An 18771-nucleotide genomic window follows, 5' to 3' on the forward strand; every position below is an offset into this window, starting at 1 on the left:
AAACGATACGTGGATAAACTTTTGAGAGATCGACAGGGAGAAATTGAACAAAAAATTATCACGCTTGAAACACACGTGCAGGCGCTACGAATAATGATGGACGAGATAAAGAATGTGCTGAGATATGCAACATCTGACTCGACATAGTAAACGAGAGATACTAATATCGCAATATTAATTATGCCTCGATCAAACGTGCGAAAGAAGATAAACACCTCCGAAAAGCGACAACTTGTCGAGGAACTACATGCTCCGGCGAGAAGAAATTTTCCACGAAGACGCGTCATTGTACGCGGATACGACGATCTGTGGCAGGCGGACGTGGTTGACATGCGTTCGTATTCTCGACTCAACAAGGGTCATAAATACATACTCACAGTTATCGATGTGTTGAGCAAGTATGCGCGGGCCGTACCGCTCAAGAGTAAGAGCGGAAACGAAATGTCCGAAACGATCGCAAAGATTATTGGAGACGATAAAAGGTGTCCGAAAAATTTTCAAACCGACAGAGGAAAAGAATTTTACAACGCGAGTGTGCAGAAACTCATGAAGAAACACAACATTAATCATTACTCGACGTATTCCATTATGAAAGCCTCGGTCGCGGAACGATTCAACCGTACTTTGAAAAACAATATGTGGAAAATGTTTACGCTCAACGGAAATTACAAATGGATCGACAAGCTATCTCGACTTGTTGCAGAGTACAATACGCGAAAACATCGCACTATCGGTATGAGACCTGCCGATGTCACTCCAGCGATCGCTGAAAAACTTTTAAATACGGTGTATAGCAACGTAAAAATTGCGGCTCCGACAAAATTTAAAGTAGGCGATTCTGTACGCGTGAGCAAATACAAGACCATCTTTGAAAAAGGTTTCACACCTAATTGGACGACCGAAGTTTTTAAGATTGTCGAGGTGCAGAAAACTAATCCCACGACATTCATACTCGAAGATTCGCGTGGAGATCCCATCGCTGGAGGATTCTACGAATACGAATTACAACGCGTCGCTAATCCCGACGTATATCTCGTGGAAAAAATTTTGCGGGAAAAGGGTGATGATGTATACGTGAAATGGTTGGGAATGAATAAATCATACAACTCTTGGATACATAAAAATAGTGTATTATAAATATTTATTAAAATAATATACATATAAACTATATAAATAATTTAATATATAAATATTTAATAATATAAAAATACATAAAATGTATTAAATATAAGAATATATACATGGTTATGTACAAAATATACAATTAATAATAAATATTTACAATGGTATTCTATAATGTCCCCACGGTAACGTATCGGTGGTTTCGGGTACGATATACCGCTTATCGTCGTACGGACTCAGAGCAATTTTCGTCTCGCAGATCGTGTATACTTGGTGCAGTTTAGATCGTATACACGACTGCTGACGCGTCATTTCAATTTCTTCTTTCAAACACCGCGTGTAATCGTCAAACGTTATCGTTCTCGCAACAACGTTACTCTTGACACCTTTAACTTTCTTCGTATCCTTTTTTCCATTCACTCGTAACGCGTACATCTTTGCTCTGAGCCCAACGAATTCGGTCATTATGGTACCGTTGTTTTCGTCCTTCATCAGGCCCGGTACCTTTTTATTTACAAGCGGTATACCGTACACATTATCCACTGCATAATCGCTCGTGTCGAATCTGATGATATCGCGCTTCATATTCTCATACACATCCGCACACTCAATGTGATATATGAGACTATCCGTATCGGTGTACATTACCTGGCATTTGTCGCGATACATTGGCGTCATATACTCGTGATGAAACTCGTACAAACATGTCTTGGATATGTCGAGTATGCACATACCCACGTAAATCGGTTTGTAGAATTTCACCTCGAGTTTACGCAATTCCACAGCGATTAAGTTTTCTGAAAAAACGCTTCTGCTGTGGAAATTTGGTTTCGCAATCATTACCTCTGCACCGTACCGACCATCCCACTTTGTTAATAATTTAACATCGACACGATTGCGCACATTTTCCATCGTTTTACCAAACACTGCATTGTTCATTAATTTATATAAATTTTTTTCGAAATCATTTTTAGCCAATGTTCTAAAATGTGTATTTAATTCTATGTAATTTCGAAGCCACGGAGATTGTGAAAACTGTAAAATTCGATGTATTTTTGTAACGCGAAGACCGTGACGCGTACACTGCTGCAGGTTGCAGTAGTGTATCACGTAACGTTTCTTATCGTATAGCATTGCAAGCAGTTTGAATTCCCGCTTGCCAGGTGGTTTGTCGCGTGTCGGGCAAAACGGTAGGTCAGTGTGTGCATCGTGAAGATGTTGCGGGTACTCGAGGTCCACTTCGAGGACATAGCCTGTAGGCGAATCTAGCGCGATGGATGATACGTCAAAATTGGTCACGTCGTCGACCCATCGAAAATCGGCGTAAGGTAACGGTTGACACATTGCCCATCCGTACAAATTATTTACATCAAAGTACATCAAGTATGATGCTGGTTTCGATGGATCGTACGACTCCATGTACTTGTTATTAGCGCGAGCATATCTACCCGAACATTGACTCAGACCACCGCGTATACCACGTTCGATGAACATAACCATGTCGATGTCAGTAAGCAACTCGAACGTAATTTTCGTATGCTTCAACATGGCGTCCCACGTGTATCCGGGGAGAGTATAGTAATACGCGGGGTCGAGTCCGTAACTTTCGATACATTTATCTCGAAAGTTTTCGAAAATGTCGGCTAATAACAAGACATCAATTTTAAGATATAAATCGCTATATTCGCCTAGCGTTCGAATGGAGAATCGCGTCCAGATGTTCTCGGCGTGCGCGTAATCGCTCTCGGATACAGTGTCACCGGTCAAGGAACTGTAAAATGATTCGCGCGGTGGTAAACACGTATCTTGCAACCTATCTACCGAGTCGATGTATTCATACGGAAATACACCTTTCCGCGTTAACAAATTGAAATTTTCTGTTGATAAATTTTGATATTCTGATTTTAAAATTTTGAGTTTGTCTTTATCCAAAAACGATGCCAATTTGTCGAGACTCGATGCGAGAAATTTGAATGAATCGATGAAACGTAATTTTACATGATTTTTTGATTCTTCATCCATACAAACATCTTTTGTGAATGAAATATATTTCTCTTTTGTTATCGGAAGTAACTCGATTTTCCCTTCGAACGATGTGGCTATTTCCTCGATAATAAAGTGTGAATCATAACCTGATAAATTATGAAAAACTATGGGAATACAAAAAGATTCTTTATAATTTAAATTGCAATTTGAGTGTGCTGGACCTCTGTATCGCCCGGTCAGATGGCAATGATCGCGAACGCGTGTATCGTCTTCCACGAACGGTTTTTCGCATATATGACATTGAGTGGCGCTATGGAATTTTTCCCACTCTTCGGACGTCAAATTTACCATGGGGACATTTGTTTTTAAAATATTTTTTACACGTAACGCTAAATTTTTGAGGTCTTCGGCGAACCAAGCTATACAATCGGCGCTACGACGCGAATGATATGCCGATAAAGATTCATCATACGAACAATGTACATAGTAAGCTATACTAAATACTTGGTGATGTTGATATGCGTTTTTCTCTTCATCCATCTTGGCCAAAACGCATTCCAGGTCGGCGTAGACCACAAATGGAAGCCGCTCCTTCCGATTAAAGTTATTGAACTCGAGCCACTTGTCCTTATCGCTCGGCAATCGGACAGCGCAATCGTTCATCTTTCCACAGTCGACCGTATGCGACTGCAACTTGGCGTCCGAATCAAAGTAATGTAAGCATCTGTAAAAGAAAAATTTTTTAAAGATTTATATACAATTTGCTACATAACTTATAATTATTCAAATAATATAAATTAAACTTACCGGTCGCAGATATATTTCTTGTGCTCCTTTTTGCTCAATTGTGAGCTCACGAGCCGGGATAAATTCTTAATCCAAGTGAAATGTCCGACGCTGTTGTCGTCTTCAATGTACAGCAAGTTGATATGCTTGTCCTGCTTCTGCTCCGTAAGACGCATCGGGACAATGCTGTTCTTGTCTTCGATGCTGTACACATTTATAGAAATGTCATTGGCAAGTTCAAAATTTTTTATTTGGTTCACAGTCACTGGAAACTCAATGTCCCGGAGATTCAGCACTGTCGTGTAATGTGGGTACGATGATTCCCGTTCCGCCTTTCTTTCGGCGGGGTATAGTGCGGCGACCACTGCCCACGCGAAACATGCATTGTCCTTTGATTGTACATTAATCACCGCTCTTTTCAACATAATCTCCCGCGATAATTTGATGTGACACCCCGCACGCATAGGATTATACTTATTTATATTTACAGTTAAATTTAGTATTCGCGACAAAGCCCACCCGCTATCGCGTTCCTGAAACTCTTCCAGAGACGCTAGGGTGGGTTCGATAACACGCCGTTCGTACCACTCGCGTAAATCGGATGTGCGAAAGAGTTCATAGTTTCGCGTATTGATACTTTTGTTGGCGTGTTTATCCCCAGCCACGAATTCACCGTTAAATATAGTGTTCACTTTCACATTATAATGTTTTTTCATAACATCCTTCACATGTTCCAACACAATGTCTTTGGCATCATCGAGAAACTGGCGCGGTTCGATGTGATTATAATTTATCACTGCACCAGTCAATATACGACTCTCGAACGCCGTATCAATCTCGCGCCACGCAAGTCCATTTTGACGCGTGCTACATCCGGCACCCGTGTGTACGAAACGTCCGCGTACCGAATTTTTCAACCCTTCGAGGCGCGCGATCCGAGCAATTAGCGATTGTCGATATCCGATCGATAATCGCGGTCGCTTGATGCAACTTTGCTCTTCCAACGACTCGATGTATTGGTCGCATCGTTGCTCCCACACAATGTAATCTTCCAATGAATTCACCAAAGTGGATTGCTCTCGCAAACTTTGTTCCTCCATATTGTATCAGACTTGCGAAATGCGCTTCCCAATGATAGTTCCGGATGTACTTTAACAAAAATACTGGTGGGGTGTGCCTCTTGATCATGATTTATATACTGTCTCGTGCATATCATCGAACATTCTAGAATGATTTCATCTTAAAAATTCCCTGGAGTAGCGTCTGCAATTTAACCTTGATAATTTCGCGTTTTGTCACGTACATTTGAAAAATCTAACGTGGTTGCATCGGGAGCAGTCGTAAATCGGCGCTTGATTTTAGCACATTCAGCTAAATCTTTGTCTAGGGGTGATGTGCGTTTTAACCTTGACGGTTAATCTTTGTTCTGATGTGTAATTTAACCTTGATAATTTCGCGTTTTGTCACGTACATTTGAAAAATCTGACGTGTTTGCATCAGGAGTAGCCGTACATCGGCGCTCGATTTTAGCGCATTCAGCTAAATCTTTGTTCCGATGTGCATCTTAACCTTGAAAATTTCGCGTTTTGTCACGTACATTTGAAAAATCTGACGTGATTGCATCAGGAGCAGCCGTACATCAGCGCTCGATTTTAGCGAATTCAGCTAAATCTTTGTTCTGGGGATGATGATGTCATCGCAGCCGTACATCGGCGCGACAAAATTTTAGAGGAAATTAAAATGTCGTGTTAGCAATAATCCCCTCTACATTGCAATTTGCGATACTATTTGAATTGATATTAATTCTAATACGATCAGTATTGCATCAATCGCGCGTGTGAAAGGTTCACTGAAGAAATCGACATGAATTTTTACGTTCCGATTCGAAACGGTGAAACTCCACCGTGTAAGAAGCAAAAATGCGACACGTAAGTTTCAATCGTTTAAAAATTTTATTTATTAATTTTTTTTAAATATTGATCTAATTATTTATATTTTTATAGCATTCAACCTAGTCGTGCGACTCACATACTTGGAAGAAGATATGCTTTAACCCCAACGTCGTACAAGTATTTGGACATTGGAATAAGCGTTGGAGCTGTGTCGTACGTGGAACTGATTCTCGGCGATAATCGAGGCAATCAAATAGTGTTGCCTTTCTCAACGTGGAATTTGTTGATGCAGAAGCAAGCAGACGTTGAACAATTTCTACAATCGACTGCTCTCCCATTAAGGATTGGAGATCTAATGCTTGAAATGTATCAATCGAAAATTGTAAAACTCGCATTATGCGAAAATTCTTTGTATATGAAACCACAAACATTATTACATTTATTTAATTTTGAAAATTGTATCGATCATATGCATAATTGGTTATGCGAGAATACGTATCTCGTGAATGAAAAATTTAAACAATTTGAAACTGTTTTACAACGTAACAATATTACTACTGTATGCGATGCTGTAAAAACGATACGCGATAGTGATGTCTTTAACAGCGAATCATTAATCGATTGTGAATTACTAACATGTGCTGTAAATGATATTTTTTACGCTGCTTGCAATAAATAATTATTTTTATTTCATCTATGATTTTAATTCTTTCCTTCCATACGAATAAGAATAGTTATACTTTTCTCAACACGCTCCGCTAAAGATGTAGAGAAATGCTGAGGTAGATGAGACGTGATGTCCTAGTTGGAATGAGACAAAAGATATTAAAAGATATATAATGAAGAGGAGTCTGCGACATTAGAATATTATTTCTTTCGTTGTTCTGTGTTTCGTTAGTCTTGTGTTACGTTAGTGCAATGGCTGAAGACGATGTTATTATCATCGATGACGATACGGATGATGATGATTATTGGATGGAAAGAGAGAGAGAAATGGATGAGATGGAGAGAGAGAGAGAGGAGAGAGAAATGGATGAGGGATCATCCGATGGGAAACCTGATTTCCGTTTTCGGACTAGTGATGATGAAGAATTACTTCAATACGAGCGGGAACAACTTTCAAAGAAGAATCTAGAAACTTCAATCGTTCAGTTTATAAGACATCAAGAGCTCGGCTTGGAAAAACCTCGCACAAATTCTTTGAGGACATTTCTTCTAGCTCGAGAAATATGTGCGCGAGATTTTGCAAAATATCATGGATGTAAATGTTTCAATATAGAACCTAATCATTCTAAAGTAAATTGTATTGGAAACAAACTGCGTGAAAATCTCGAATTAATAGAAGATTTTGAAAAATTGAAAGAAGATGATCATGAGAATATACTACGGCGGAAATTGGAAACGTTGAAGGTAAAATATTTTTTGTCGATGTGTAATAAATTTAAAACATAAAATTAATATGTTTGATTTTAGAGTTTACGCGATGATATGAATGGTCGACGAGAGGATAAACAGATATGTGAATCCAAACCTGCATCAAAATATAAATTGTGTGTATTGTATAACGGTGAATGGAAAATGCCATGGAAAGTATTGTAAGTAACTTTCAATTTATAATATATCAAAAGTTCTAAAATAAATTATTAAAAACTATTCAAATGTCTTTTTCTGTTCCAGGAGCGGCTCCACTCAGCCCGACACATCGACCCCTTAGCATTCTAGGAGCGGCCTCCTCCTTAGCCCGGCGCACTCCCCCAAATATATTATTCTTATTATTTTATATTATATATTTTTATTATATATTTAAATTTTATATTTTATATTATTATATTATTATATATTAAGCACACACACACACACACACACACACACACACACACACACACATACACACAAAATTGTATAATACATGCACACATTTAAATAAATTTTATATTTTAATTTAAAAAAAAAAAAAAGAAATGTATTTATTTACGCGCCTCTCCTTGCGTTCCCATCCTTTGCGTCTCTCTTGCGCTAGTTGTAAGAATTTATCGTTCTCTCTCTCTCTCTTTCGTACGCGCTATCGTTCTAACAATAAGTCTCGCGTTAGTTGTAAGTCTCGCGATATCTTCGTTCTCGCTCGCACGCGTTATCTTAGCTATTATCGTTCTCTCTCGCATACGTTGTTCTCGCGATATTATAGTTCTCTTTCGTATGCGTTCTCTTCGCGCTATTATCGTTCTCTCTCATTCACAAGCTCGTCGCTATCACTCACTTACCTTTGCGTCGTCCTTCTCCCACCTATGCAGCATCTTACAATGCGTCGTCCTTGTTCCACGTTGACGTCATCCTTGTCGTATGTTGATGTCGTCCTTGTCACACGTTGATGCCATCCTTGTCGCACTGTCCTCTTCACACACTTTACGCTATCCTTTTCAAACCAGTGCACCGTCCTTCTCACACGTGGACACATCGCGGGCCCGCCGCGGATCCCCCTTCTCCTCGCGGACCCCCTCGTCCATCGGTCGCGCCGCGGATCCCCCCTACCCGCGCGGACCCCCTCGTCCATCGCTCGCGCCGCGGATCCCCCTACCCGCGCGGACCCCCTCGTCCATCGGTCGCGCCGCGGATCCCCCCTACCCGCGCGGACCCCCTCGTCCATCGCTCGCGCCGCGGATCCCCCCCTTCCCCGCGCGGACCCCCTCGTCCACCGGTCGCGCCGCGGATCCCCCCTACCCGCGCGGACCCCCTCGTCCATCGCTCGCGCCGCGGATCCCCCCTTCCCCGCGCGGACCCCCTCGTCCACCGGTCGCGCCGCGGATCCCCCCTACCCGCGCGGACACCCTCGTCCATCGCTCGCGCCGCGGACCTCCCCTACCCGCGCGTGACGTCATCATCCCCCGCACGTGACGTCATCATCCCCCGCACGTGACGTCATCATCCCCCGCACGTGACGTCATCATCCCCCGCACGTGACGTCATCATCCCCCGCATGTGACGTTGTCATCATCCCCCGCATGTGACGTTGTCATCATCCCCCGCACGTGACGTCATCATCCCCCGCGTGACGTCACCCCCCCCGCGTGACGTCACCCCCCCCGCGTGACGTCATCACCCCCCCCCCCCGCGCGACGTCATCCCGCGTGACGTCACCCCCCCCCCCGCGTGACGTCATCACCCCCCCCCCGTGACGTCACCCCCCCCCCGCCGGTTCCCCCTCGCCCCTCACCCCCCCTCGGAGCCCCTGGGTTAGAACCGGCCTAGACTTACTACTTGCATAGATACGCATTTGTCGCAATTAATTAATATCGTTGATACTGTCAATACATGTGCTAACTATATAATAAACGAAATAGAATTAAAACTTCCCTCATCGTACATAGATTGCGAAATTATAAAACTCACAATTAAAGGAAATTATGAACAAATCGAACAAAGTGTTCGAACTCAAATTAATAATTTAACATTTTTAGATGTATATTTCAGCATTATATTTGTAGAGATACTTTCGCTTAAATTTAATGAAATTTCTCGTGCGATTTTACAAAAACGAAAATTTTATGAAAACCAATAAATAAATGTACATAGATAAAATATAATAAATAACATAACTAGTTTTTCTTAAAAAAAAAATTCACAGAGTACTTTTTACTACGTTTTCAACATATTTCCCGATATCTCCTTCTGTCCTTTACTGCGAACACGCAGCAACACGTCGTGTATTATTATTATTATTACCATTAAACGTGTATTTTTTCTTATAAAGAAACAAATAATTTTAAAAATTTATTATATTCGAGCAATAGCTATGGTCGACGCAAAATAAAAATCTTTGACAAATAAAATAATTACAAATTTTTTTTATTACGCCTAGTTTTTAAGAAATCATATGCGTAAACCATTACTTAATTAAGGTAATTAGCAAAATGTTTAGCGTCAGTTGCTTTCTCGAAAAACAAAATAAGAAATGAAATAGATTATTCGCGCTACGGTAAAAAATATAATTACAATACGGTATATACGACTACAAGAAATTTCAAACTTCTACATTTTTTATGGACTTCTCCGTGCGCTGATAAAGGTTTGTTTGATTTTCCTTTTTGAGTGGGGAGGAAAATATATAAAATGGACAACGCTTAACCGAATATAAGCATTTTCGAGATTTTCTTTGCCCGAGGAAACTTGTACGATTTTCACTCGCGTGTTATTCCTTTAAGAAAAAAAATGGCGTGTAATAAAAATTTGATATCGAGTTGTGCAAAGTTGGCTGCGAGTTTATCTCCAAAGATAAATTCCGCGAGCTACATTTCCAAATTAACGGAAACAAGTGAACATAATTACAGCGTATTTTCGAATTTCGCGTGTGCCTGCTCCGATACATTGCTTGCAATTTTATATAAATTGGGGCATTTCGGCGGCGACGCGAAATTACTAAATATTGCCGGCGAAATAATTAGTGCACGAAGAGCCTTGAGCGAAGATGAAAAATATGAAGAAGAGGAAGATGTAGGTGGACATATAACCTACCTACTTCAAAACTACAGTAGGATCCAGTCGACGGGTAATTATTTTACTTATTTTATTTATTTTTGCTTTTAAAGAAAAAATACGAAAAATCGCGATTATAAAGTTAAATATTTAATTACTAATTAATCACAGGAAACAATAATCTCGCGAGAACAGCGATAGTGCGACCTTCACGTAGACGCCGCGCAGAGGAAGAACCCGAGGCAGGTCCTTCGCGTAAGTTTTGCACGTAATGAAAACGAGTGCTAATTTTTCTCGGATAGAATGTTCGGTAGTAATAAAAATAATCAATACTAATAAAAAATATTCTACATTTCAGGAAGATCGCGATTACTCGAGGAAAATCCGGCGATTCCCGTTGTCGTTCTTGACGACGACGACGACGATGAGGAAAACATGAACGCTGACGACATCACATATGCAATCAGTAGCCCTGATAGCGAAGTGTTCTCGCCGGGTAAAGATGATGATTATGTAAAAAATAGGCTAAAACGAAAATTCAAATATAAAAATAATTTTAGAACTGTTTTAAATTTTGTTTCTATAATATTAAATATTCGAATCTTGAAATATTATTAGAATTTCCGCGAGAGATGGAGGAGCGCGGGAGAGTGGAGATTAACGAAGAAGAGTCAGAAGAGAGTGGGGAAGAAGAAGAAGAAGTGCAGGAAGAGGAAGAAGTGATAGTGCTGGAAGAAGAAGAAGAAGAAGAAGAGACTGTGAGAGAGGAAGAAGAGGAAAATATATACGCTCCCTCCAGAGAAGGTAACTTTAATAATTTATTTCTCGATATATTTTTATGCTCGAATTTAATCCAAATTCTTAATTTTTCTTTAGAAACTCGTCGCTGGGGGATTAGCTATTCCCCAGAATATTAGTAGCGGAATAAAAAACAACAAATATTGCTAAAAAGGTGAGATTATTTCGTTGTATTATAATATTTATAGTACGGATTACATTCGAGTATAAAAATATTAAAATAATAAAAATAACAAAAATAGTATTTATAATTTATACGGTTTTTTAACAGTACAATACGGAGGTGGTGTTGACGGCCAACAAAATTCTGCGCTCTCCCACACCAATGAGGAAGAAGAAGCGGAAGAGGATGAGACTGAGGGGGAGGTAGCCGAGTTACCCCGCTCGGAAAATATTTCATCCGAGACCGAGGAGGGTGAAGAGGACGAGGAGGAGGAGCATGAGTACCAGCAGCAACAGCAACAACAACAACAGCAACAACAACAACAGCAACATCAGCAGCAGCAGCAACAACTTCACCAACAGGTCGGAAATAATAATTTTAATTTTGTAAATTTAATATCGGAAAATGCGCGACAATTTAGAAGATTCCGGGTAATCGGTAGAGAAGCGAGTTTCGCGATACGTCCGTTGACTGAAGGCAACGATATATATCACTCGTTAGAAAACGCGTTTCGCGAAATTCACGCGTATGCGTTAAATTCATGTGAACCGGGCGATTACGTAGGATTATCGTTTGATTCGCCGAATTTATCGCATGGTCCTGCGGGTATATCTTTTCGTCCGGCGCGTGATTTGAGTTACGAGGACATTTGGAGACTTGTGAGTTCGTTAGCACAGAGCGCCGGTGGTCTCGATATCGCCGACCAATTTAACATACGGGTTTATAATGTCTCGATGCCTTCGGGTCGCGGTCGCGTCACGTTAACACGGGAGGATGTCGCGAAACGTTCGATAGTCGAAATTAATAATTCCGATAACCTGTGCTTCCCTCGAGCTCTCGTAGTAGCTCAAACTTATAGCGAGCGCGGTAATATCCGTACGGGTGAGCTGCATGAGAAATGGAACGCAATAAGATATCAGCATTCTTCGTTACAACGCGAATGTGCATTGCAATTAACGAGAAATGCCGGTGTCGCAATACCGGAAGAGGGTTGTGGAATTCGTGAAATCGAACGTTTCCAGCGTTATTTCGCCGCCGACAATATCGCGATTATTGTGTATAATTTTAATACTTTCGGTCGCGGCGAAAAACCGATGTATGACGGTGCCGAAATACTCGCTTCTCTCGGACGCGAGTCCTCGCGGCGATTAAATATCATGTATTACGAGGATTCGCGACATTATAATCTTATTTTAAATTTAAAAGCCGCCGCTGGTACTCGCGATTATTGCGTAGCGTGTAATGTAGGCTTCCGAAACGATAGACCCAATAGTCACCGGTGCTTAAATAAATGCCCGCGATGCTTATCCGCACCACCGTGCGATTCCACTTACGCCGAAATAAAATGCGACGCGTGCAATCGGCTATTTTACGGTACAAGGTGTTTCGAGCGTCATCGTAGCGAGAAATCGTACGACGGTAGAACACGCGCTAATGTTTGTAGCATCGTGCGATTTTGCGATAGTTGCGGGCGTATCGTTAAATCGAATTTAAAACACGAATGCGGCGTTTCTTATTGCAAATTATGCCGTTCACAACAACCGCGCAATCATATGTGTTATATGCAACCTCTTCGACAACGTGTCGATATTTCCTCTGCCGGGCCATCTTCATCAGCGATGGTACCGGATGAGGTAGATATATCTAGCACGAGAGAAGAAGAAGCACGGAACATATGTGATAACGCGGAAAAGAACGAACGTGCATATGAACGCGGAAAGGGACGTGTGGCTTTCGTATTTTACGATTTCGAAACGCGGCAGGACGAGACGGTCGAAGGAACGGGAAATATAAAAAAACATATTCCGACGCTATGCATCGCGCAACAGATTTGTGAAGCATGCGTGGGGGAAAATAACATGCCCGTGTGGTGCCGTTGGTGCGGAGTGCGAGAGTTCGTATTTCAACGCGATCCGGTTAAACAGTTTGTAGATTTCGTTACGCGTCCGGTAAAATATTTTAAACACATAATTTGTATAGCGCATAATGCGAAAGCGTTCGACGCGCAATTTATTTTGAAATATATCGTGGAAAATTGTAGGGATATTGAACCGAAAGTAATTTTAAACGGCACAAAAATTATTCTTTTAACCGCGGGACATACAAAATTCATCGATAGCGTTAATTATATGCCGATGCGCTTATCCGAATTACCTAAGGCTTTCGGGCTAAAGGATACTGAGGATAAGGGCATTTTTCCGCATTTATTTAATACTATCGAAAATCAAACGTACGTCGGACCGTTACCCGATGTACAATATTATTCTCCAGATAACATGAAATCGCAAGAGCGCGAACGCTTTCTCACATGGCATACCGAAATGAGGGAAAAAAATACCGTGTTCGACTTCCAACGCGAGATAGTGCGCTATTGTCGTAACGATGTTGATATTCTTCGACGAGCGTGCGTAGCGTTTAGAAAAATTTTCCTAGATCGCGGAAATGTATGCCCGTTCGAGGAATGTACAACTATTGCTTCGACCTGCATGACGGTTTTCCGGAAAAACTTTTTGCAAGCCGATACGATAGGCATTATTCCTACGGGGGGATACAGATGCGCGAGCAATCATTCGCGTAAAGCCTTACAATGGCTGATATGGATGGAGCGTGAACTCGACCGCCGTATAAATCACGCGGGGCGTGCGCGGGAATATCGCACGATCGAGGGTACGCTCGTCGATGGTTATTTCGAAACGTCTGTTGCGGGAAAGACGCAGCGTCACGTGTTGCAATTTCACGGTTGCTTTTGGCACGGATGTCCAACTTGTTTCCCTGTAAATCGCGATAAAGCGCTTTCGTCGGGGGAGGATCGCGGAGATACATTAAATTCGCGATATGAACGAACTCTCGCAGTTTCATGGCGCCTTCGTCAGCGGGGATACATAGTGTCGGAAAAGTGGGAGTGCGCCTTCGACCAAGAAATGCGCGACAATCGCGTAATGTATGATTTTCTCGCGAACCATCCGATGGTAGAAACACCACCGCTCGATCCTCGCGACGCGTTTTTCGGTGGGCGTACGGGAAATATCGCAACTCAATACGAAGTCACAGGTACGGAGAAAATACGCTACGTCGACGTATGCTCATTATACCCATTTGTATTGAAGACGGGCGCTTTTCCGATCGGTCATCCGGAAATTTACGTCGGCGATGAATGTAGCGCGTTAGTCGGAAGGTCACCGAATTATAATTTCGACTCGCTCGAAGGCCTCATACGCTGTAGAGTACTCCCTCCTCGTGATTTATTTCACCCCGTACTTCCGCATCGCGTACGAGGAAAATTACTCTTCGCGTTATGTCGTAGTTGCTGCGAAACATTTTCTCAGACACCGTGCACTCATAATGATAGCGAGCGTGAATTCGAGGGTACCTGGGTAACCTGCGAATTACGCAAGGCCGTCGAGAAAGGTTATCTCGTAACGTCGGTAAGCGAAATTTGGCAATATAGAGTTAGCCAATACGATCGCGCGTCGCGGCAAGGTGGATTGTTCGCCGAATATATTAATACGTTTTTACAGCTTAAACAGGAAGCCAGTGGTTGGCCGAGCGAATGCGGGGAAAACGACGATGAGGCAAAAGAGCGATACTTGAGGGAATATGAAAAAACTGAGGGTATCGTTCTTGATAAGCGAAATCCTGGTTTACGCTCGGTTGCGAAACTATGCTTAAATTCATTCTGGGGAAAATTCGGCCAACGATCCAATTTGCCGACTACCGAAATCGTAAAAACACAACAACGTTTCGCGACATTACTAACGAGCGCCGAATACGAGATAACCGACATATTACCCGTGAATGACGAGGTAATGTATGTTTCGTGGCGACTGCGACAAGAGGCTCTCGTTCCCTCGCCGATAACAAACGTCGTGATAGCAGCGTATACGACTGCACTAGCGCGTTTAAAATTGTACGAGTATCTAGAACGTTTAGATCGTCGTGTATTATATTACGATACGGATTCGTGTATTTTTATAAGCACCGGTGATTCGAACGAATACATGCCGCCTACGGGAAATTTTCTAGGCGACATGACGGATGAACTCGAAAGCTACGGCCGCGGTAGCTATATCGAGGCGTTCGTGTCCGGGGGCCCGAAATTTTACGCCTACATCGTGCGAACACCGGAGGGTAATACTCACGAAACTTGTAAAGTTAAGGGTATTACTCTCAATTACGAGAACTCGCGACGAATTAATTTTAATGCTATAAAAAAGCTACTATTAGCGAGAGAAAAAGACACACAGGAAAACGAAGAAGAAGAAAATAACGAAACTTCGATAAATCTACGCTTTAATGCGATTCGACGTACGGCGTTTCATGAAATTGTTACGCGAAGTGAAACAAAAATATGTGCGCCGGTATTAGTAAAGCGTAGATTTATCAATAGCAGATATTCGCTACCATACGGATATGTGTCGGTATAACAATATTCTTATTTCTTGGGTGACTTTTTCTTTTTTAAATAAAAGTCGCGCATTTTCCGATTTTATTTTAAAAAATAGAATTATAAATATTGTAAGTAGCATAAGAAAAATGTAAAATTTATAACAATATAAATATAATTCTTCTTTGTATATATTTCTGTATATTAATAATAAGCAAAAATTTTATTAAAAAATGGCTGGTTTTGAAAAATATTAATAAATGTAAAAATTTTTTATCTTAATTCGTGTTTAATGCTTTTAACTTTTCCCTTCTTCCTTTATAACACCCCCGCCTCGCGTTCAATCATTCGCATGTTCATCTTTTTACCTCTGTAGTGCAATGTAGTCTAATTATAATAATTATAATAATTATAATAATTATTGTCTCCTACTGAGATGCTTTGTCTCTTTTTCCGATAAAGTGCGTCATGAACCGTTCGAGCGGAGGGGGCTTGTTTCGATATTCCATAGCGGGCCCCGAGACGGAGTGGGGAGGTAAGGATTGTTTCCTCGAGACATATACCGCCGGCTACCCTCCGAAAGTCGGTAGGTGGGGGGGTTCGTTCTGCCAAGACGTAGCGAGAGCGACTAAGGGCTAGGTAACGGGAATTTGACTCGGAACCCTATACAGGTGGGCCAGGGCTGGAGTGGGAGGAGGATTGCTTCTTCGAGTCTAGTACCGCGGAGGTAGGGAAATAAAAATTTGATAAATCGGCGACACAGCCGGCGTCGACCAATCGTAGCTCTGGGCCACTATGGTGCGAGCCAATCAAACTCTGGACCACTATGGTGCAAGCCAATCAAACTCTGGGCCACTATGGTGCAAGCCAATCAAAATCGAGACTTCGGGAGGTGGGGCATTGTTTCCACCAATCAGAACGCCTCCCTCCACTTCACCTGGCCACGCCCACGGCGCCAGGGGCCGAGTGGTGGGGGTTTGTTTTGACGCACCATAGTGGCCCATATCTACTCATGAATTATTTCATTCGCTACGATAATGGTACAGTTCCACTTCGATTTAACGCTAATTTTAAAAGAGTGTGACTAAGCAAAACCTGTATTCGTCACTTTACTATGATTTGATTATGCAAACGCGCAATGCACTTCGCGATTGCGATTTAAGAAGCTAATAAATCATTGAATCAACCAACGAAGCAAGTGAAAAAAATGTAAAATATCTTTATTTCCGATGCTCAATGCGAAACTGATGACTTTCTATCTGATGACTAGCATTCGTCCTTGTCTAACGTCAACTTACTTATTGCCATTGCTAGATAAATGACCAGTCGCGAGAGACTAATCACGAATTTATGACGATTTGATCAGTCAAACATCCAATCACAGCCAAAGAAATCGATATACTATATATGTTATTTTATGTCACAATAGTATAAGATTTTATGAAACGGAATAAAAAACGTATAACATCTTCATTCGCGATTGTTGACCGGTAGTTTGTTCAGTTCAAAGACATCATCGTGGTTACAAGGAGAGACTCAGACCACACGTAATATATGTGTATACTTTGAATAACATATATCGCGGTTGAAACGTCGCCAAAAGAGCTTTATTTCTCTGAACACATAATCGTATCTCTTTTCAAAGCATCCTAAACAGTCAGCCAGTCTCGAGAATCAATCGAGGACTTTGCACTGGAAACTAATTTGCAGTGGAGTTCGCGATAGAAAACTGCGCTTCTCGAAGTTTGCAAGCCAGCAAATCGTTGAAATCGACAATCTCATTTGAAACAAGATGCGAGACGTGAAAGATATTTTAGAAAGATATATTAATATGAAAATAATTTTTGTATCAAAATATGTCGATGAGAATGATTTCTCTCGCACATACACACAATCGCAATCTTTTTTCTTTATAATTCCAATCCAGTTTAAATCTAGAATAGGAATTATTTTTGATGTCGAATATTGGTTGGATAAATAAAAGTAACAAACATCATTAATAAAAATTCGTCGAAAAATTATACAGAATTATTTAGGAAGATAATAACGAGATTTTTTTATATAAATAAGGCAAATGCAGCAGTTGTAGCAATAGATTAGAATAAATTAAATTCATGTATCAAAGATGATACAAAGCCTCATTCCCGAAGACACTTCGCGCGTATAACTCTGTCTATATATGTATTCTTTCGTTGCAATCCGCCGTAAACGACGTTTTCCTTGTCTAACGTTGCTTATATATAAGGCCATTTATATTTCCTTAACTGCCATCTCCTCGGCATTGTCCTCGAAACACGCCATGGCACAAATTCCCATTCCGAGGTTTCTATTGGCCTCTCAGCTTCTGATCGTTGAGCGAACATTTACATTTTAATTCTCTTAGATAAATGCAAATCAACGATTTTATTTTTTACAACAAAGTTACCTCTGGACTTGTGCATTGTCATCTTTCAACTAACGTAACAGAAAACGTTATTTTTTATTATCGTCTAGATAGATGTATGAAATTTTAATTAGCTTTTATGAAAATAATTCTTTATATAAAAAAGAGTAAAACTTTATCAGACGAATTGACAAAATTTCGAGGAAGTAATATTTTTACATTTTTTTCTATCGTATAGACAGCGATGTGAATTCTATTATCAGTAATTTTGAAACGAATGTAGGCATCGTTATTAAAGAAACTCTCAGTCGAAACGATAACTGCAACGCGATGACTCAAGCGTGACCACATCGGGGAACATGTCATTTGCCTGGATACATCGATGATCTGACTCTTATACGCAAGAATATCATTGTTATTACAGTGCGTCCGCGTGGCACATAGCTATTTATAAAACTATTCCGACATCATATTATTACATCGGATCAATAATAATCAATAATTACGTTGATCACTTAGGAATTGTAATCTTTAAACGATACCCGAAGCGAGAATGTCGCGTTGATATGCAATGATATTAATAATTGTAACCTGGCAAATCTCGCTATAAATGTATTAATAGCAGTGATGTAAATACAAGTCGAAGACGCGTGAAATTTGTAGGGTATCAGTTAAACTCGATAATAATCAGATCAAATATATATGATCAAGCGATATCCAAAGCAACCTCTCAATATAATAAAATATCTCTGTTTTCAAAAATATATGATTAATGCAATATTAACAT

General features: G+C 40.9%; 3 protein-coding genes across 3 annotated transcripts; 2 read left to right on the forward strand and 1 right to left on the reverse strand.

Annotated features, from left to right (window-relative positions):
* The first annotated feature begins 2878 nt into the window (after nt 1-2878).
* On the forward strand, nt 2879-7626 carry LOC145970569 (uncharacterized). The gene is made up of 3 exons (XM_083097433.1): nt 2879-7196; nt 7260-7381; nt 7464-7626. Exons 1-3 carry the CDS (start codon nt 6705-6707, stop codon nt 7498-7500), a joined length of 651 nt encoding a protein of 216 aa, XP_082953559.1. The 5' UTR covers nt 2879-6704; the 3' UTR covers nt 7501-7626.
* LOC145970568 (uncharacterized) lies at nt 3181-4744 on the reverse strand. Its single transcript, XM_083097432.1, has one exon. It carries the CDS (start codon nt 4608-4610, stop codon nt 3912-3914), a length of 699 nt encoding a protein of 232 aa, XP_082953558.1. The 5' UTR covers nt 4611-4744; the 3' UTR covers nt 3181-3911.
* Nucleotides 7627-10493: 2867 nt separating the features above from the next.
* On the forward strand, nt 10494-15641 carry LOC145970598 (uncharacterized). The gene is made up of 3 exons (XM_083097477.1): nt 10494-10511; nt 10615-11060; nt 11326-15641. The coding sequence occupies exons 2-3, from the start codon at nt 10889-10891 to the stop codon at nt 15639-15641; spliced, it is 4488 nt and encodes a 1495-aa protein (XP_082953603.1). The 5' UTR covers nt 10494-10511; nt 10615-10888.
* The last annotated feature ends 3130 nt before the right edge of the window (nt 15642-18771 follow it).

Source organism: Camponotus vicinus, unplaced genomic scaffold (genome assembly GCF_025532165.1).
Source record: "Camponotus vicinus isolate PSW18456_S1 unplaced genomic scaffold, iyCamVici1.0 SCAF_4, whole genome shotgun sequence".
In the NCBI taxonomy this organism is placed as follows: domain Eukaryota; kingdom Metazoa; phylum Arthropoda; class Insecta; order Hymenoptera; family Formicidae; genus Camponotus; species Camponotus vicinus.

Coding starts and splice junctions, on each gene's coding strand:
- LOC145970568 (XM_083097432.1), bottom strand. CDS start 4,610: ATGAAAAAACATTATAATGTGAAAGTGAACACTATATTTAACGGTGAA.
- LOC145970569 (XM_083097433.1), top strand. CDS start 6,705: ATGGCTGAAGACGATGTTATTATCATCGATGACGATACGGATGATGAT. Junction 7,197..7,259: donor GGAAATTGGAAACGTTGAAG/GTAAAATATTTT, acceptor GTTTGATTTTAG/AGTTTACGCGATGATATGAA. Junction 7,382..7,463: donor AAAATGCCATGGAAAGTATT/GTAAGTAACTTT, acceptor TTTCTGTTCCAG/GAGCGGCTCCACTCAGCCCG.
- LOC145970598 (XM_083097477.1), top strand. CDS start 10,889: ATGGAGGAGCGCGGGAGAGTGGAGATTAACGAAGAAGAGTCAGAAGAG. Junction 11,061..11,325: donor ATACGCTCCCTCCAGAGAAG/GTAACTTTAATA, acceptor GTTTTTTAACAG/TACAATACGGAGGTGGTGTT.